Here is a 20,247-nt window from a genome sequence, read left to right on the forward strand (position 1 = left end):
GGTGGTTATGTAGGTTCATCTGTGCCAGCAATTCAGGGACTCTTTCAACCCAGAGGCATCCTCCGTCTTTGTCCTTCACGCGAGGCAACATTCGTAGCCTCGGGTCCCCCGCACCCTTCACCCTTCACCGACAGCTTCGGCCCCAAAGCACCACTGAGGGATTGTCAGTGAGGTAGAGGAGGGATGAGGGGGATGAAATTCTCCATCGTGCCAAAGCCAATCCAAGCAGACCAATGCCAAAGCACCATGTGTGTACAAACAATTCAACTGAATCCGACTGGATGTATACTCAGGCCTTATCTGGGCGAGGCCAAATAGGCTCTGAGCTATCAAAGTCAATGGATGAGTGATTGGAACTCTCAGTTTTTCGGCGAATGCAAACACATCTATTACGCTCCAGTACTTCAAGCTGTACAAATCAAAATCAGGGCGGCAAGGGGGAAAAATAAACACCACGCTGTGTGACTGTTAAGAAACTTGGAAAACAGGACTTCACATATCGCACCCATCGGCCCAGAGGTATATAAAACTCCAGCTCGCCCATCGCCGGCCAACTCCGTGGTGATACGCGGGAACATCATACAGAGTTAATGCAGGCAAAGATTTTTTTTAAATACCTTTTAAAGGATTTGCAAGATAAGCCTGTCGGTCTCTCCTAGAAGGAGCCCCTAAAGGATGCTGGAATCGATGGATGAGAGAGGATTTACTGTAGGGCGAAGAGGGGGAAAAAACTGTTATTTAATGCTCGCGTGTGAGCAGAATAATGAAGCAGCCAGGAAACTCACATGTGTGTGCTCATCATTATCAATGCACTAATCTGCCATTAAGGCATTCCATCAGCCACATGGATCTAATAAGCACTGGATGAAACGTGTATTTACCTTTCACTACGAATCAACCGCTGTCAGATGTATTTACATACTGAAGAAGAAGAGGGAGATTGCTCTTGACCCCTCATACAGAGAGAGGTGAAAATACCTTGGTGCTCGAAAGCATTCTGTTTACATGCATAGTAATGGAGCTCATGACACGGACCTCTTTACTGCACAGAGATAATGCATTGCTACCTATAATGCTTACAACGTATCATGGAGGCTAATGCTGTAATCATCGTGCTATTACCAAATAGATAAAGACACAAGTGACCTCAAACCCCAATCGTAGCCTAGCAACTAGGCCTAGGCGGAATGCAATATTTCATACCTTCCTGAAATTTCACTAGGGTATACAATATATGAGGGGAAAGTGTTTGGCGCTAGCACCCCTTTCAGTAAACTCACCTCACCAAAACCATCTTGGCTACTCTTGATAGTAGTCTAGTTAGTAAGTCCACTGTTCCAACAATGACCAGCTCCAGTTTGGTCGTAATAAATCAGACACGTTCAACTTCCAACATCATATACATCCTAAAGTTCCCAGCAAGTTGCTTAATTAGCCTGACAGCCTGAAACAGTCAGCATTTTTGCTGCCACAATCTACCATCACTGTCAACAGACGTCTGAAATCAAGGAGCCATTTCCCCCCAAATTACTAACAGTTTCAAAGAATGAATGTGCCTCTGTTATTAGTGTGCAAAACTTAGAAACTGAAGCTAACTCATACTAACACAATGCTATCTGCCCATTTAAAAGAAAAAAGCACATGCCATAGTGCTGACAGAGCAAAGGTACCAGCTCCTCAAGCTGCTCAGATTTATATTAATGACCTAAAAAAGATATATCAAGGATGGACAGCAGTGATTATAGTGATTGAGTGTGCGCTTCGGCCCAAGTCGCGTGGAGCCACGTCAAGGTTAAGACAAGTTTCTTTGAGAGAAGACACGCTGCAGTGTGTCTCTGCGCGTCCCGCTCGCTGAAATTAACTCGTTTGGAGGTTGTTAAGGTGTAGGATTCTCTCCGACCTCCGGAGAGAGCCCTCAGGAGAGGCCCTCTTGTAAAACGCTCCATCTTATTAATGGAAATAAATGCTGTTAGCGCCCCACCCCTCCTCGTCGCCCGCCCCCCCTCCAGCAGTAAGACGTGTCTATTCTTGGCTAAAGTCCCCTTCATTAACGTTATCTCAAATAGGCACCCAGTCTGATGGTGAGAGAAGGGACAGCGCGCGGTTAAGCTGCTTCATCCAATTTCATTATTCCATATGAGGCGGGGTATCAGTGCTAACTTTGCTATGTCAGCACGGCAGACGGGGCAGTTGTGCTGTCATGTGGCTGAGCCATGACATCGGCGCAGAGGTCTGAAGCCAGCTGATCACCGTACATTCATGTGTTTGTGACTTTTAATTTTCAAACGCACTCAAATGGCAGATAAACACATTTCAAGGCTGACTCGCTGTTTTCTGGAGCGAGTTTGTGAAAAGAAAAAAAAAAAGAAAAAAAAAGCTTTTTTTTGGTGCTCAAATTCTAACACCTTCTTTAGCTATTTTCTGCTTATGAAATATGTCCCTTTTCACAGTAGCAGCTAGCGTGCTGTGAATACGCACGAGCGAGCCGGAGGACAACAATAACAGAGTGTGTGCTGCTGAAATCAGAGACGGGGAGAAAATGAAAGAAGAGGCAGGAAAAAGAGAGGAAGAAAGAGAGGAGAGGAATGAAGAAAAGTGTGAAACTGCGGACCGTCAAATGATCTGGCCTCTCTCCAGCCATGATGACTCAGGGATGATGGCACAGTTAGAGCTAATTAGGATCATAAACTGGAGAAATGTTTTGCCACCATGATGTGGGGGGCGCTTCCATGCTGTTGGCAGGACTTCAGATCAGATGAGAGACCTTGTCTGGGGAGCATGCGAAAATAGTTAAAAAATAAAATCAGCTGCTTTGAATCAATGGACTTGTTTTGTAAAATATGTACAAAACCTTTACGGGACGATTCTATGTTTGAAGCCAGCTGTCATGATGCGAGACAAGGCGTGAAGGGAGATTTTTCTTTACATTTGGAGCATATCAGGGGCATTAGTTCATCCGTCCCCCTTTAAAATATAATTGTTTTCTATTTCACTTTAATTTTCATACAAAAACTGTCTAAACAAAGTCCCAGTTTCTTGTCAATATTTTTTTCGATGCTCAGGGTTACTTCACTGACTTACCAAGATCAGCAGAAATTATTGAGGTCGTGTCCATATATCGCACGATATCGCCCGCTGTGTTTACATCAGAATGCCACAACATTTTAACCAACATGACGCCAGGATAAAATGCAGAGTTGGACGCAGCGCCTAAGCTGAATGAAGAGCAAAAGAAAAAAAGTAAACTGAGACATGTTTTGCTGTCATTTCTGGTCGTGCTGCTCCTTTGCTCTAATCTGCTCTCTGTATTACACACGCACACACACGCACACACACACAAACATTCACAGTGACAGCGAACTAAGTGAAGTCAAGATAAAGTCAAGGCCAGTAGGTGCTTTTCCTGACAGCTACAGCCAGAAAGCTCAGAGAAATAATTCAAAACAGACCTGATTTCAAAGTCGCGCTCCACTGGTTTGAGTGGGAATATACTGGGTTTAAGCTGAATGAAGGGGCAGAGCACATTAATGTGCACAATCTGGTATGTCGACGTCAAACTTGTTTCTTTGTTCTTGTTGTTACATACATAAACTTATAGCTAACATGTTGTTACTTTGAGATACCTTTGTGACAAAGATGCTCCTCATTGACTGGCAGCAGGCCCACACTGCCTATCATGGAAGAGCCTTTACACCTCACATACATCTGCTCTGCCCAGTGAAGAAAAAACAATATACAGATATCAAAGAATCCAAAGTTCATCACACTTTGTGACTTGCATTATTTAATCGTTATATCAATGACACAAAATGGTCCTAAAATGACAACAATATTGTTTATCGCAATTATATCTGAGACAATATGAGGTCCACCAAAAGTAGCTCTAGCTCCAGGTTTCAGCTGTCAGGCTTTAAGGGTCCTACACTCTCAGTGGAGGTTGTTGGGACTTTGTGCAGCCCGAGGGGAAGGCTGCAGACACAACTCAGGGCTGAAAATCACTTAAATGATTGCAGTTAATATTCCTGATAAACACACCAGAATTGAGCATCAACTATAAGACGGCAGTATCAATGCAAATACAAGAAAATGAACATGATTTCGAGTGGCGGTCACGCATTAATTCCATTTACCTCTAAGTTTTTGTTGAACAACTCTTTTTTACGTTATTAAGCCCTCCAAAAATAACATCTAAACTCTGCGACACTAAATTATCTTCATATTTTGATATATTAGGCCACTTAAAACAATTCATTCCAACAGTCTGAAAACAAAAAATCCCTTTTTGATTGAATCTGTGCTGTAACATCAGATAGGAGGAAGACACTGATTCAAAGGAAACCAATGGCAGATTAATCAAATTGTTACTTACAAAAAATACAGAAACAATTATATTTAGAATAATCATTTCAGTCACTTTCCAGGCAAAAAATGACAAAAACTTGATGGATGCCGGTTCTAAAATGTGTGAACTAGCTTTTTTTCTCTGCTGACATGATTGTAAATTGAATGTTTAAGGGAGAAAGACATTTATGTCAAATTGTAGCAGCCATTTCTTGCTATTTCTTTCATTTTATAGACCACATGATTAAGGATGAACTAAGAACATAATTCACGGATTAATCAATGAATGAAAATAAAAGTCAGCTGCAGTCTTGTTTCAAAATAAGGGGTCAGAAGCAGGGGAAAAATGGAACCGCTGCTGCGTAAATAAACAAAGAACGCACATGGATAAAGACATCATAAGTTACTGCAGTTATTGCTCAAAAACAAAGATTTTTTTTCACGTTGAATCTGTTGTGATGCGTTCACTGATCGTCTGACCCGTCTAATACAAAGTCATATACTATCAGAGCTTTGATTCAAACGGCACTGAAAGGCCTCCGCTTTGACTCGACTTCGTTCTTCACATCCAACGCCACCTTAGAATCTCTTGAGAGTTGCGACGAGGCGGCTTCAGTCCCTCTCATGTTGCGTTGTCTAGTGGACTGCAGACACACAAACACTGACAGGAAGCGATAATGCTGCTGACTTGCTGTGCCACATCTCTGTTTATGAGGACTGACAGCTCGCTGCGAATGGCAGCACACCAGCTCGTGCTGTACACATCCCCGCATGGGCAAAACACACACTCAGACAAACGTGCGCTAATACACACATGCGTGCAAACAAATTAACACACCATCTGATGCACTCGGAGGCAGAATTCCCATTGCACTCACACATTAGCGCCGTTCAACTACGTTGCAGTATAACAGTTCTCAAACGTCTCCCCTAAAGTAGTTAATGTTTTGAAAGCCGTTCTGGACAGATTGATGGAGCGTAACACATGACTAACTCAATTAAATGTCTGTGTTTTGTCGTCATAGCAACAAGTGCAACAAGTTATTTGTGATGTGAGTAATACCCTTATCTCTCCAACTGTGGGAGTCATCAAACAAACGACTAATTAACTTAAGTGTCACCTTCTAAATTTTTTAAATCTGCATCTGTGCCTTTTGATACTCGTGATTCATTTTCTCCACAACCTGACTGAGGCGCCTCTCAGCAGCTCATGTGTGTGTTATTGAGACATTTTGGCATGGAAATTTGTTTTCTCCGCCTGAACTTTAAGTACAATTTCTCACTGCCGAGCTCCAAAAAGCCAAGAGGGACTATTACGAGATAATTACTAATTATGCTAATGTGCTAAAGTTGTGCTATTCCTTTTCCTTGGTCATTTTATCAGCTGTCCTCAAGAGAGCACAGTCAGTAGTAATAACCTTTTTTCCCTCAGCTAAACGCTCAGTCGGTTAGAGGACGCTGTGTCCTAAACCGCCGACTCCTCCGCCGCTACCCTTAATCAGGAAGCGCCTGTAAATTCACAAAGCCATGCATGCGCACACAGACGAGCGCCGCCGCTGTTTCCATCGGCGCTGACCTTCATTAACCTCATAAATGCCAGCGGTGTTTTTGTCGCAGCTCTTAATGCGGTTATCAGCACAAACACAAACAAATGTGACAGTAGTGTTTCGGGGCTAAAACTAGGCTTTACATCTGTGAAATACATCTCTTTCTCCCTGCCGCTGCACATGCAGACTGTGTGACATTGGGCTGTCCCAACGTGGAAACCAGCACCAGCAACTATTCTGTTCCACAACCAGTAACAACCCCAAGCAACCACCTTCACCCTGCTGTGAATAAACCTTAGAAAATTGGTGGCAGGGACAATTTGCAAAATGATGTGCATTTATTGGAGTCCTCTTGCTGTCTGTGTCTTGTATGAATGTGTTCTGAATGTACATCTAGGCCATTGCAGAGAATACACTGTACCATTAAAGCGCATATGGCACAAAAAAACTAAGACACTAGCACTACTAATAAGGTTAGATTCAAAACAAAACAGATCAGCCTCTTCCAGCTCTAATTTCCATGTGAGCTGCACAGCACAGACTCCACATACAGTATCAGGACTGTTTATACCGCTGTAACCTCAGTGCAACTGTCTCTCAAAGAGATCTCCTTGCAGACTATTTTTTACTTTCTTTTATTACACACATCTCGCTTTTTATTGATGCCATTATTCAGGCTCTAGCAGACACCAGGTGGAAATTGTACTGTATATAAATGGGACCTATTTCTTAAATTGGTGTTTTTTTTCTATGTAATTCTGCTGCTGCTTGAAGAACTTTGCAACCACAATTTTACTTTAATTTTTAGGAGGTTGACAAAACAGTATTAACACCTCATAAAAAGGGACTTTAAAGTCACTTCTCTACAATAGCAAAGATGTGTCTCATTAGGTTGGATGCTACTTTAAGCAGCGTTTGAAGCTTTGAATCTTTAGAAAGAAGCATGCAAGAGCAAACATTTTTCTTGGGCAGCCCTCCTAGTAGTCTAATCTCAGTTTTCAACTTGTGTTGACACTGCTAACACAGCTGTGATTTGGCAACTTCATGGCATACTCCTCTAAAGACTGAAAGCACATGAGATGCATCAAACTACTTTTGTTTTGGCTAAATACATCACAATACATGACATTTTGGAGATACATGGTTTTCATACAATTGAGTTTTGTGTCAGTTGCAGCCACAAGTAATTAAAAATGTCTTGGATGCAGACAAACACCGGCCTGGTTAACCCGTTAAAAGCTGGATTGACATAATTGTATTGCGCTCCCTTCAGACGGCTCTAACAAGCTGTTTGACGCTTTGAAACATGAGGAAAATGGTTTGATTTCTTTCAAAAATATGGGGGGAAATGCAATGAACACTTTGGCTAGAAATGGCCCCGAAATTGCAAGAAATTAGTCAAAGGTGACAAGGAAAATGAACTTAAATTTTGTTTTTAAAAAGGGGTGACAATTTATTTATTATTTAATTCTAAAATTGTCAAAAAAAAACATAAAAAATGTCCAGAAAAGTACATTTATTGTAAAGTTTAACATTATGTTTCAGAAAAACAAAAAAATATATATTTTTTTAATTTTCTGCACTTTTTTTCCTGTTTGTTTTTGGTTTTTACCTTTCTTTTTTGCTCATTTTCAGGTAATTTTCTTGTAGCTTTCTACCAATTTCTTGCTATTTTTTGGACTATGTGTTGTTATGCTGCTCACTGCCTTGTTCACGTTTTTGAAAGAACTCAAACCAATTTGCTCAGGTTTTAAAGTGATAAACCAACACAGATTTAGGGTTGTTAAAAACAGTAAAATCCTAACGAGGTTCTGCCTTCCTCTGCCTCTGCTCTCCATCCTGACCTTTGCCCTCACCTCAATACAGCATGTTTCTCCGCCCTCAAAAGGGAAGCAGATGACACGAGCCAGAGTTTCCTCTCACTCTTCCCTCCTGTGTTCAGCTGCATGTCAGACAGTCGGCCCTCAGAGAGCACCGAGCTGCTCGACGCCCATCGACTCTTCCACCACGCTAATGCCTCCGCCGGTGGCCTCTTCCCTCTTTATGAACCGAAGCTTCAGATCCGAGCAGGCGATGACCCTCATCCTCTGCCCTGCACCCGCACGCCCCCCTCTCAACTTCCATCACCACCCTGACAGCCCACACTCGACCCCTCTGCCGCCACCTCGCCGGGAAGGAGAGCGTAAACAGTAATTGCTACATAAATTATGTTACACTCTGTGTTTTTCACATTTCCCCCTCGGCGCTCTTGATGATACACTGATATACTGCACTGTACGCTCAGAGAGTCCAGGGTGATAAGTGTGCTTGTAAAAAATAATGTTGGTCTATAAATCTCTGCTCTGCTTATTTTTGTTCATAAAAAAACACATTGTGGATAAAAGACGAGGAGTATGTCTTACATATGGCACAGTTTAAGGTAGCGGAGAGGGAAAAAGGTGGATGATTGACAGGTAGGACGGTGTGCTACATTCACCCAGATGTTCCTGCACATCTCTGTACTGTCACTATTTACATCCTTAAATCACGAGGCTGTGATTAATTAAGAGGCTGATATACAGCATGTCCGTGACGCTGGTCAAACACTGCGTTTAAGGGTGAGCAAACATGCGGCGAGAGGTGTGCATCGCCACAATGTCGAGCTGACAGGAGCACTGTAGCCTGTGCAACAACACGAAAAAGGCGGCAGCAGTTGACGAAAGTGAAGAGCAGCAGAAAGAGCTGAAAACACAGCAGATTAATTTCGTGTGACTTCCAGGAATTCTGTGCAGGGAAAAGCCCGGGCGACAAGAAACAGAAACAAATCTCTGACCTGTAATCTTCATTCTGTACTTATTTGTTTTGTGCTCGAACAATCGCAAAAACGACTTTGGAGGGAAAACAATTTGAAGAAGTTGCGGCAAAGAATCTGCTTACAACCTTCTGAATACACACATAGGTTTTAGTGAGTCCATCGACAAATAATCTGCAGCCTTTTCAAGGGATTAAGCCAAATGCCATTCAATAATCCCTCTGTGACTTTTAGCCTCAAGGTCTATAAAAAATAATTGTGTGAAATCTCAAGATGAACAGTTGGCATTTGAGATGAAGGATAAAAAACAAAGATGATTTGAGGTCAATTTTAACGTAGGAAAAAAATCCCCCAATCATGGAAACATTTATAAAATCTGTATTTCTGAGCACGAACCTCGAATCTCCAAAATAACACACACACACACACACACACACACACACACACACACACACACACACACACACACACACACACACACTCACACACACTCACACACAGAAAAATTTTCACACGGGAAGATGTGACTGAATGGAGCACAGTGAGTCCACCTCCTGCAGCTCTGGAGGAGTCAGCGGCCATCAGCACTTCCCAAAGACACAGTTCATTTACACCCGGTCCCTGAACTGGCCCCTAATGTCCCGTGTTATCAGAATGAATCAGCAGCGCTGATAAATTAGCCGTTCGGCAACACGCTGCGAAGGCCTGTCAGCTAATGTGCGCGCGTTTGTGTGATACTCATATGCAATGCTTAATGTTGTGGAACCAATTCTGTCGTTTCCATTATGTAAATACATTTGCCTCAGCACTATATTTTATGTATTGTCTCCCTTGTCTCAATTACTTGGGCTATTAAAAATCAAGAGGTTATGGAAATGAGGTGCAGTTGTCTGTTTGTAGTTTGATGACAAGTGCAAAGTGTTTATGAAAGCTCGTTATGCATTCAATTGCAGTCGGATACGTCAACACGCTCCGAGCGTTCATCCATATTCCACAATGCAATGGGGTGGCACGTCAGTATCTTCAAGCATAAACAACACATAGACTTGTGCTCTTGTCTCTTATACAGATAAATAAACAAAAATAAATGTGTCACTGCTATTTTGTTTAGATCTCTGCTGCCTTATGGAGGTGGCAGAAAATGTGAAATTGGAAAAAAATAATGTTTTACTGAGTGTGTTTGTGGCCTGTGCCAGAGCAAATAAGCGTTTGATGCTTCAGTTAGGGTAACTTACTGTTAAGTAGCCAAAATACTCAGGAAATAATCAGGAGAACTAAACCAGGGAGACGCTCTTTAGAGGCTCGTAAGCTTGTAAGTATGGAAGCTTTTACTGACATGTCGAAATACATTTTTTTCAATTTTTTTTTTTTAAATGTCATTTTCTCATAATATGAAATAAATCGGTGTAAAATGACTCAGCAATCACACATACCGTTTTTTTTTTTTTGGTTTTTTTTACAGTGAACACTAGTAGTAAATTGTGACTATTTTGAAATAGACACAAAAAATCTAAAAGTGAGAGCTAGTGCAATGGAAATGTGTGATCAGTCAAAGTGCTGTAAATTATTACTTTTTTTGCCAGTAAAAGCATAAATGGCATTAAATATGTCTGTCACAGGCAGAGAAATTGTACAACTTGCTGCAGATTGCAGGGCATAAAAAACACACAGAGGATGTGTTTGCAATGAGCTCCGGTCAGCTTCTATTTCAGTGTGGCTAAAGAGAAAATATTGCTTTCTGATTATGTGTTTGAAGATCAGCACACTTTTCCATTTTGATGAACAGATATAATTAGCTGTTCCACAGTGTGTTTTAGTGCACTGACTTGGCACACACACTACTCTATTCAGTAGTTTGAGAATTTAATTCCAAAATAAACTCAAATAAATATATTCAGATGAAATGAATTTTATTCTGAAGTTCTAAACAACTGATGGCATTTTTCTGCTCCCTTTTCTCTCCCTGCTGAAGGCCCAGAACTGTGTCTCAAACTTGAGACTTTTTTGTGTTCACTACAGTTGAATTAAGCACAGCAGAGCTCTGGAGTTCAAACCTCTAATGAGGCAAAAAGAGGTTTATATGAGACAACAGCAAAAGAAAGAAGTGGGGAAATTATTAGGGATATCACTACTGAAATTTCACCATATGGTCCAATAATAGCAGTGACATTTAACTACTTTCTTTCAAAATATATACCGTTTTATTACAGTGCATGTGGAGTGGTTTGACCTATCAAGTTTAAATATTGTAAGTCGCTATGGGGACTGACTTAGTAACGTTATTGAAATTTTATAAGAAATCGGTGAGGAAGTTAATCGGGGCTCGGTGGCAACGTCGTGTCCTTTTCGGATTTATCAAAAATACGGATTTGAATAAGATAACAAAACGCTTTTCTTCATAAGATCACATTTAAACTTGTATTGAAGCAAAAGAGTGGTTAGATTCTTCGCCTGTCCTCGCCGATGCTCGAGACAACGGAGGGTTTTTTTTAAAGGAACGCGGCAGCAACTAAACTTTAAAAGCGAAAAACAATGCGTCATTTAAAGCGGACGCCGTATCTGAACACAAATCTTCATGTTGGTTGGGGTTTTTTGGTGGGGGGTGGATTTCAAGGTGCACGAGCCGCTGCGGAGCGTGCTGCACGCAGCGGCTGAAGCAGCGCAGGGGTCCACGGAGCGGACTGCCGTGCGCTCCGATGCCCCGCCAAGGTGCGCACGACCTCTGCTCGCGCCGGGAGGAAAAGACACAAAACGGAGAACAAGTGTTGTAAAGTTGTACCTTTTCTCTTCGATCGCCTCCTCCTCCTCCTTTTCAGCTTGCATTTCACCTGTCCGCTCTGAGCCCCCGACGCGCGGCTGCTGTTTCCAAGTACGGATGCCATCAGCCTTTGGAGCGAAGCGCAGGAATAACTTGGACTCGGCGGCTCGACTCTCCTTTGTACTTGTCTCGCTTCCGTTGCTCTCTGATAATGCAGCGTCCTCGGAGGTTGACGTAGACTATATTTTCGGCTCTCCCTGCGATTTTTTTATCCCTCCAAACCAGGGGGGAGCGCGTCTTGCTGTTCCTGTATCACCTCTGAAACTCCAGCTCGCCTCGGAGAGGCTGTTCGCAGCGCAGCGTGGCAGCTCTCAGCAGCTCTGATACTGGCGCCCCGTCTACTCCGCTCCTCTCCGACAGTTTTCCGCGCCTCTGCAGAAATTTTTGGCATCAGCCACTTTGGATTCAATCATGCAGGACGCCTATCTATTTGCTGCCGAGCTTTCTAATTAGGGTCCAATCGTGGCTGTCTGGGAGGTGTGACATCACCAGCGACACCCACCAGCTCACACCCCTTATTCACCCGCTGCTTTTTTAAAACATGTTTCCACTTATTCCTCGCACTTTTTCCTTCCACTGCAGGGGAAGTGTGTTCTCTCCTGCCCTCCACAGGGGGGGTCAGAGGTCACACTGGTAGGGATTCTTGCTCAAGGGCACTTCAGCAGGTCGGATGTTTTGCAGCATAAGAGACTTTATTATGGTTACTGCTGCTGGCGAGCTGTTTTCATACTTTCCGCATGCCACCCTGCTGCAAACTCACCACCAACTTGAGGCTAATAGAACTGCGTGATTTTGGATATACACAGCAAAATCTGACAAGTTGCCTCTACTTAAAATAACTTGGAAATTGATTGATTGAAAGAAAATGTAGGTAAATATAACTCATAATCTTAATTTATGCTTACTTTATATCTAACTTTTAAGTTTACTTAAATTTTTTTGTTATATTTACTTGATTTTTTTGAAGTTAATGCAACCCGACACCCACCAAGTTTAATTAAATTATTCTTTCTAAGATTTTGCAACTTCAGTAAACGAAGTTTACTGTGCTACATGTCTGTTTTCTGCCACGTGCATATTGTCAGTCATATTTATATATTCTTAATCATCTTAATAAAACAAAACTCACAGATCTCCTAACTTCATCAATGGCAAAATTGTCTTTGTCATGATCAAGTCAGAATAACTTTACTGAAGCTGCTAGCTGCTAACACTTAAAGTAAACTTAACACTTGGATATAAAGTAAGCATAAATTAAAATGAATAGTTATGTTATTTTTAGAGCAATCAGTTTCCAAGATTATTATTATTATTATTATTATGATGTCAGATTTTAGTGATAGAAGAGAAAAATCATCCACACTGTATAATGTGATCTGACTTAAAATAATCTTCAAAGTCGTCTGCCTTGAAAAAAGTAAAGTAATAAAGTTAATTTATATGTACTTTAGCTGAATTTACTTAATTTTGTGAAGTTGTGGCAACTTAAAAATGACAAGTTTAATGACCTTGTTCTTTCTAAGTGTTAGCAACTTCATGTTAGTCTGTCTTAACCTAATCATCGAAAAGAAGATTTTCCCAATGACGAAGTTAGGAGATCTGCAAGTTTTGTTTTCTTAACATGTTTTTAAAAAATGAATACAGATATATGAATACAGATATACAGATATATTGCATAAGAAACTTGGTTTACCGAAGTTGCTAAAACTTAGAAAGATTTATTGAATTTAACTTTTTCATTGTCATTTTTTAGTTGCAAAAACTTCACAAAATTCAGTAAATATAACTACATTTTAAAATCAGTTTGTTTTACAGTGCAGAGTCCTCTGATGAATCTGTATCCTCTCCTTGTCTGTCCACTGAGATTTGGGATTTCTAATTTTCTTGTAGGATTACCGATCTGAAACAAATTCCCTCTCAATCCCACCCTCTGTTCTAAAGTCAGAGACAAGTCCATAAAGGGAGATTACTCTAAGAGCACAATGTTCAATTAGCACGGCTTTTCCACACAACAACTCACGCTACATCAAATGCATCTTTGAGTCTAATTCTATTCAATTTTCCAGCTTTATAACCACAAAAGCCTCCTAATTACAAAATATATGACCAAATATGTCTTTTTTTTATTGTGAAAATCCTGTTTGAAGGTTGTAGGTGACCTTCAGCGCAGGAACCAAAAACTGCACTGACAGTGTGTTGCGGCTACAAAGTTTGAAGCTTGTGACAGTTTGGCATTTTTGTGTGAAAGTGCAGTGTCGAGGCTTTCAGAAAGCATTTGTGGCTTTATAGCTGGAGGTTATTGTTTTATTCCCCTGGCCTCTTATGCGGAGGTCAGGTGTGTGTTGGTGCTGCCGGACACATTCAAGGCCAGTACACTGAAATATATAATGAAAAAGTAGATTTGTTCTAATCAAATACTCTATTTTACTTTGTTTTCTGTGACTGTTTAGCTGTTTAGGTCTGTTTAAGTTTGTGTTTTTGCATGTGCAGTTATTGAACAAAAGAATATCAAAAAATGACTAAAATTGGTCTTCTATTGACAGTAAATGCTGCTATTTTCCCTAAAAACATCTCCTGTGCCCTCACTAGCTATCATCCTTTTTACTGTTGATGTTCAGAAGAGAAAAACAATGTATTTGCAGAAAAACCACAGTCACTCGTTTGCTGATGTCAGATTGAAAAGTCACTTTGAGGCTCTGTTGTCGGGTGGAAACATTTCTCCCGGCCCGAGGGGCTGAGAGAGGAGAGGGACGGGAGGGAGAGAGAGGAGAGAGAGAGGGTGCTGCGGCCGTCCACCAGGCTGCAGCCTGCCCTCAGGACGCCCACAAATATCCATGTAAATTGCAGTTTAAGAGAAATCAATACAAGTGACAAGTTGCCAATGCCACTATCTGGGGCAGTAATGAAGGTGTGCTAGAGGGGGGGCTGGAGCATCCATAGATAACAGCAAACAGGCTGGGTGGGGCAGAGGTACAGGTTAGAGGAGAGACGTGGTGCACGCACACACACACACACACACACACACACACACACACACACGACAAGGTCAGTAGTTGTTAGACTGATGCAAAGTGCCCCTAAGGGCTTGCAAATAACCTGGATTATGTCTTCTATTAGTGCTAATAAATCTCTGTGTGACATGTGTCATAGTTTCATACTGAAAACCCCCTCTCCTGAAAATAAAATCTCTTTTTTTTTTGTAGGCACGGGCATTTGGCCTTTGTAGCCCCTGTCAACAGAGCGAGTCTCTCTCAGTTTACATGTATGTCTTTAATAGGATAGAGAGAGGGAGGGTCAATTTGCTAAACCTTTTCAGGGGCCCTGCCATTTCTGTGGGCGGGCCTTCATATGGGTCATTTGTCCACGCCTCAAAGCATCAGGGATCTATAGTCAATACTGAATAATGGCTTTACGCCCTCCTAAAACACAAGCTGCACTATTTACTTGAAGAAAAACACTTATGGCAGTCTGTTAATAGTGTGCTACTAAAACAAAAAAAACAAAAAAAAAAGAAAAATCCATGTTTTAGCATTTCTGCATAGTTTGTTTTAGGTAAAAATTGCATTATTATGGACTTTGACAGGACTGTTAAAATTATTGATTTGCCACAATTTAACATGTTTAATTTGCTACAGAAACTGTTTGACAATCGTAAAAATCAGTCAAAATTGATTTCTTTGGTTAAACACACTCTTGAACGAGTTATATTTATTGCCTAACTCTGGAGATTAGTGCCGCAACTATTTTTTTTACTAAACATTTTTTTTGTCTATAAACCTCACCTGAGTAGGCATAATCTATATGTTTGATAAATGCTCTTTGTTCTTTGACTTGAATTGATGAGCGTCTGACAACCAAAATGCTGTTTACTTAATAATAAAGTTCATATAAAGTGACAGGACAGTGTGCAGGAATTCTCTTTTCTTCATTTTTCATTTGAATCCAAGGTGACGCCACCACAACTAACGCTGATATAAAACAGAGCAAAGCAGAAAATTCTAAAATTTAAGAAGCTAGTACGAGCAAATGTTTAGCATTTCTGTTTGAAAAGTGACTCAAACCATTGTAACAGTGACCATAATAGTTGCAGATACATTTTCTATCGATGATTGGATCAACTGACTAATATTTTCAACTCTTAAATTCCAGATTAACCTCAGATTCACGGGTATATATCTTAAGGACTGGAATAATGAGGACTCACAAATATTAAAAGAAAGATGTTGACTGTATATGTGTCTTAATTTTCAAAATAGGTCATGAACTACAACACTGACTTTGTGTTGGTGAATGTTAAAGCCAAAGTTAAATATAGACTTGAAAACACCAGCATCTGACAATTCCTGTGAAATAAATGCACTACAAGTTATGTTCTCTGTTTCTGTGTTTACTTACTAGAATGATTTAGCCAAACACTTGGCATTAGTTTGATGTCATATCCCTGGATTAAAGAGTTAGATTTAAATTGAGATTACAGTAAACACATGGCTACGACTCCTCTTTTTTCCATCGTCAAATCAGACACCTGCAATCTAAGATAAGGAGGCCAATCAGTACGCCGCTCAGACACATTCATTTTCTGCACTTTTGATTCTGATTTCGTTTTCCTTTACATTTGAAGGAACGCGGCTGTCTAGAAATGAAGAAATGTGTTGGTCTACATGCTCCCGGGAGTGCTTTTCATTTGTCAACTTTGATGTTTTTGTGCTGTTTTCATATTTAGAATAATTAATATAACACTCAGTGTTCAGGTAGAACTGTCTCCATGGTAATACATCTGTTGCTCTCTAATCAAAATACTGTAATTAACGGTTATTTTTCTTTACTCACGCTTGAGAAAGAGTACGTGTTAACATTCAGCAGAGCTGTACCCTTGAGACATCTTTTAAGGAGATTGAAAAGAAAGCTGTCCTGCCTCTTGAGAAGTCTGCAGCTCAAGGTACGACAATCACACTACATTAGACATATTTATAATTCTTTCAGTGACAGCTATTTTATTTTATTACCTCTATTAAAACCATTGTTTTTAACTATGCACGCGGGAGGCTGTTCAATCCTTTTTCGTGGTGTTTCAGTTAGCACCATCTGACCTATAGCAAACACTGGCATTACTACCAACTTCAGTCTAGGTATGGGCAGAGGAATGATAAGACAGTTGTTTTCTGTGTCTCTTAGTGGTTATTTATTATGTCTCTGCAATTTCCCTCATCTCTTTTTGGTCATTTTGAGTTTTTTCATAGTTAATACACATTACATTAATTCAAGTGACATTTTGCAGATGAAGGCCAGCGGGGGGGCCCAAAACTTTGGGCCCTTGGGCCAGTGCCCGGTAGGCTCATTCAGTAGCCCAGTGTTGAATTTGGCTAAAACTTCAACTGAACTTATATTAATTACTAATTTGTAATTTTTCAGTCGATTCCTCCATTTTATGCTGCTTATTTGAGTTCAGGTTACATAATTATTATATACTGCTGTGAAGTACAGAAAAAAAAAAGTAATATAATAATGATTCTGGGCCATATTGTCCCTCGCTATCATATATTCACACTCTGACCTGTAAGATTGTGAAACAGGCATTAAATTGCATTCTTTTTGGGTTCACCTTCAGTGAATTCATGGCTATTTTTTCCTGAAATATCCATGAGTGTCAGTGTGGGATTTGTTGCCCGAGGGTCTGGACATGATTTTGACAGTTTTTAATGATAGCACCAAAGCCCATCAAAAAAAGTGTTTATTTCTATAAAGATTGGATAAACTAAAATTCACTTTTTTGAGTTATAAAATAAAATGTTTAGTTACTTTATTATGAATCTAGGAGCTCACCGGCTATCAGGCAGACAACAATACTAATATTGTATTATTATTATAATATATTATAATGGCTTCTCTCTACAAACAGATATATGTATATGAATGTAGATACATTTTTTTTAAACTCTGAAAGGCAAAATTGTTGTCAAGATGGCAGCTGATGGGTTCACACATTGCATTTTGACCACTTCATTCAACCTCTCCACACTGACTGTTTACCAGCCACTCAAACATTACCTGCCCCAATTCATTTAGGTATTTCGGCGGCCTGCCACAATTAAAACATCTGCCGCCACGATAGATTTTCTATTTTTGGAGGTGGAGGTACATTAGGAGTGCTGTTGAAATTAAACAAAGAAAATGAAACCTAACTGTTCGTTCTGCTGGGTTTAAAAGTCTGAATTTACTCAAAGCAGCTGCTTCTCTCATCCACTGATTTGATTAGTTGTGAACGGATCGACTGATCAATTATCCATCCCGCGAGTCACAAACTGCCGCTGAGGAAAAAAAAAAAACTCATGGAGAGCTTTACCTGTGCCGCATGAATAGATTTGTAAAAATGGCTTAAGTTAAAGAGGGAACACAGCATGGAAAGGAAAACACATGCATTGCTGTTGTCAATAAATGATGTGACAGCAAGAGTACTAGTAAAGTCCCCGGTCCTTTAGACTGCTCTATGTATCAGGTGCTTAGTGCAGTACGAGCAGAGGGTCTTTATCAAATCACCATGCCAGACTTTGAAAAGCAGACCTCACATCTGCACTTAATTACAAAAGATCTCATCCTTCTCTTTGGTGCCCCTCCACCTGGTGGCACACTGTGCAATCGCCTAGCTCACTTATAAAATATGGCCCTGACCGATTTTAACAAAGTGATTGCAAAACAAAAATTAATAATTCAAGGGTAAGAATCTAGCATGCATGGAAAATCCAGTCATATCTGATGACGTGGTTGAACACAACATCTTTATCCTATAAGCTCTAGATAAACTAAAAAATAATTGCAGACAAATTCCACCAAGTCACAGATGCATCAAACAGGTGGCAGGCATTTTAATAAGCAACATACTTCAAAAAATTGAGTTTGTCAGGATATTGTGGGAATGAGAAAAATAAAAACAAATTTCAAGTGGTGTCAACATGAGCAGAGGAAGTGACATTTGTGACAAGCTGTTTTTGCAAATGAAAAAAAATCCAGGTCCAGCTGTGAAGACAATCTGACTACATCTAGCAACAAGATAAACAAATGTTTAACAGCAGGTGTAAAGTGGGCTTTTGGCTGCCTTCCTCTTTGTATCTAAACTTTATACTTTCACTTTCCAGAGGCTGTTAATGGCGGCAGAATGAAAGAGGAGGACAAGCAAGGACACCTGTGACAGGAAACTGAAGCCACAGCTTTTTAAAATACCTACATGGCCTCCCCAACAGTGGCAAAGAGCAAATGGAGGCAATATTGCAAAGTTGGAATTACACCAGAGAATGCATTTTTTTGCGAGCCATGTCAGGAATTTGAGCAAACTATTCCTTAATGTACCTTGCAAACATTACCAACACAAAGCCGACTAATTGCTAGTTGCAAACTCTTGCCCACACCTCATTTCAAGGTTGCATTCCCCGGCCATATTAAAACTTTGAAAGTGACATTGAACATTTCATTTTAACAGCACGTAGCTACAGCCAGGGGGGCTGAATTCTTGCTTCCGCTGATGAAGTGCCGCCAATGTACCTTTTCTTCAGTAACAATCTCCTTTGGATGACTTCCTCTTTTCTTTTTCAACCTTACCCCACCCTTCTTAAGTGACACCCATTAATCACATTAGGTCTTTGGGAGAATTGTCTGCTAAGCGTCAAGTCTTGGCTGACCCCAACATTTGGAGAGTGAAGATAAAGACGTTGCACTGACAGCTCTGAAATAGCCCCTTTTTTCGCAGGTCAGCGTTCAGGGGAATATGAATATTATTATACATAAAAGAGAGCAAAAACAATTGAGTTTTTACTTCAGAGGGAACAGAATGACATTGGGAATTCTGAGTGTTTCTGCTGCTGTGGATAGATTGCTCGGGTAGGTTTCAAATTAACAGATTGGAGGCAAAAGGCTTCATGTGGCAACTTGATATCTGGCAACTGCAAATGTATGAGTTAATAAGATCATCATTTGAGTCTATCGCACTAATATTATTGCTTTATTAGTTGGTCTTTGCCTATCTGGAAGCAAGCATCTCCTGACACACAGGCTAATAAAATAGGCAGAGAGTCCACGATGGTGCAGATCAATGGTGATTGTGTTTAATATTGGATTCTTTAATTTTCTGAAAGCATTGAATATTATGCCGCTCTTTGTGAGTCTACATTCCAATCAAAATGTCTCTGTGAATAGGAACTAACATCATTGCCCTTAATGTCACGTAACATTATCAGCTCCGTGGTTTAGTACAATGGGGCCATTGTGTTCTGTGGTGAGGGGGGCTTATCAGTGAAAGACAGGAAAGGAGAAAGGAGAGAATGAATGGAATAAAAGTAAATTCGATCTCTGTTTAGCAAAGGAGAGATTTCTCAAAATAGTTCTTCACAATGCCAGATTTAGACACTTTGTTAAACTGAAATTAAATATGTTGTCGCTAAGAAGTCAGTTTATATGTCCTTAGTGTTTGATTTAAAACTGAGTATACTTTTATAACCAGAACTGTAGCAACTAATGAGAAAAAAAAGTATTAAGTTTTACTGACCAGTTTAATTAAATCACTCATGAGCCGTTGCTACTTTACTCCTTGACTTCATACGTTTGTAATCCCATGTCATGATTCGAGACACGGGGTAACATAGACAGTGCTAAGATCACAAGACTTCCTGCGGCTGTGAGTATGGACAAGTCTGGTCATTATCCATGTAGACCCAAGAATGAGTGATAATCAGATAATTCAATGAGAATCAATACTAAAA

At 40.4% G+C, this 20,247-nt stretch overlaps 1 protein-coding gene across 1 annotated transcript in view; it reads right to left on the reverse strand.

Annotated features, from left to right (window-relative positions):
- The window catches only part of adarb2 (adenosine deaminase RNA specific B2 (inactive)), a 208,451-nt gene extending 196,890 nt beyond the window's left edge, over positions 1–11,561 (reverse strand). The window contains exon 1 of the mRNA XM_042510581.1: positions 11,459–11,561. Within this exon, the coding sequence (XP_042366515.1) occupies positions 11,459–11,561 (103 nt within the window). The remainder of the gene's footprint in view (positions 1–11,458) is intronic.
- Between the last annotated feature and the right edge of the window lie 8,686 nt (positions 11,562–20,247).

The sequence above is a fragment of the Plectropomus leopardus genome, chromosome 21, assembly GCF_008729295.1.
Source record: "Plectropomus leopardus isolate mb chromosome 21, YSFRI_Pleo_2.0, whole genome shotgun sequence".
Taxonomy (NCBI): Eukaryota; Metazoa; Chordata; class Actinopteri; order Perciformes; family Serranidae; genus Plectropomus; species Plectropomus leopardus.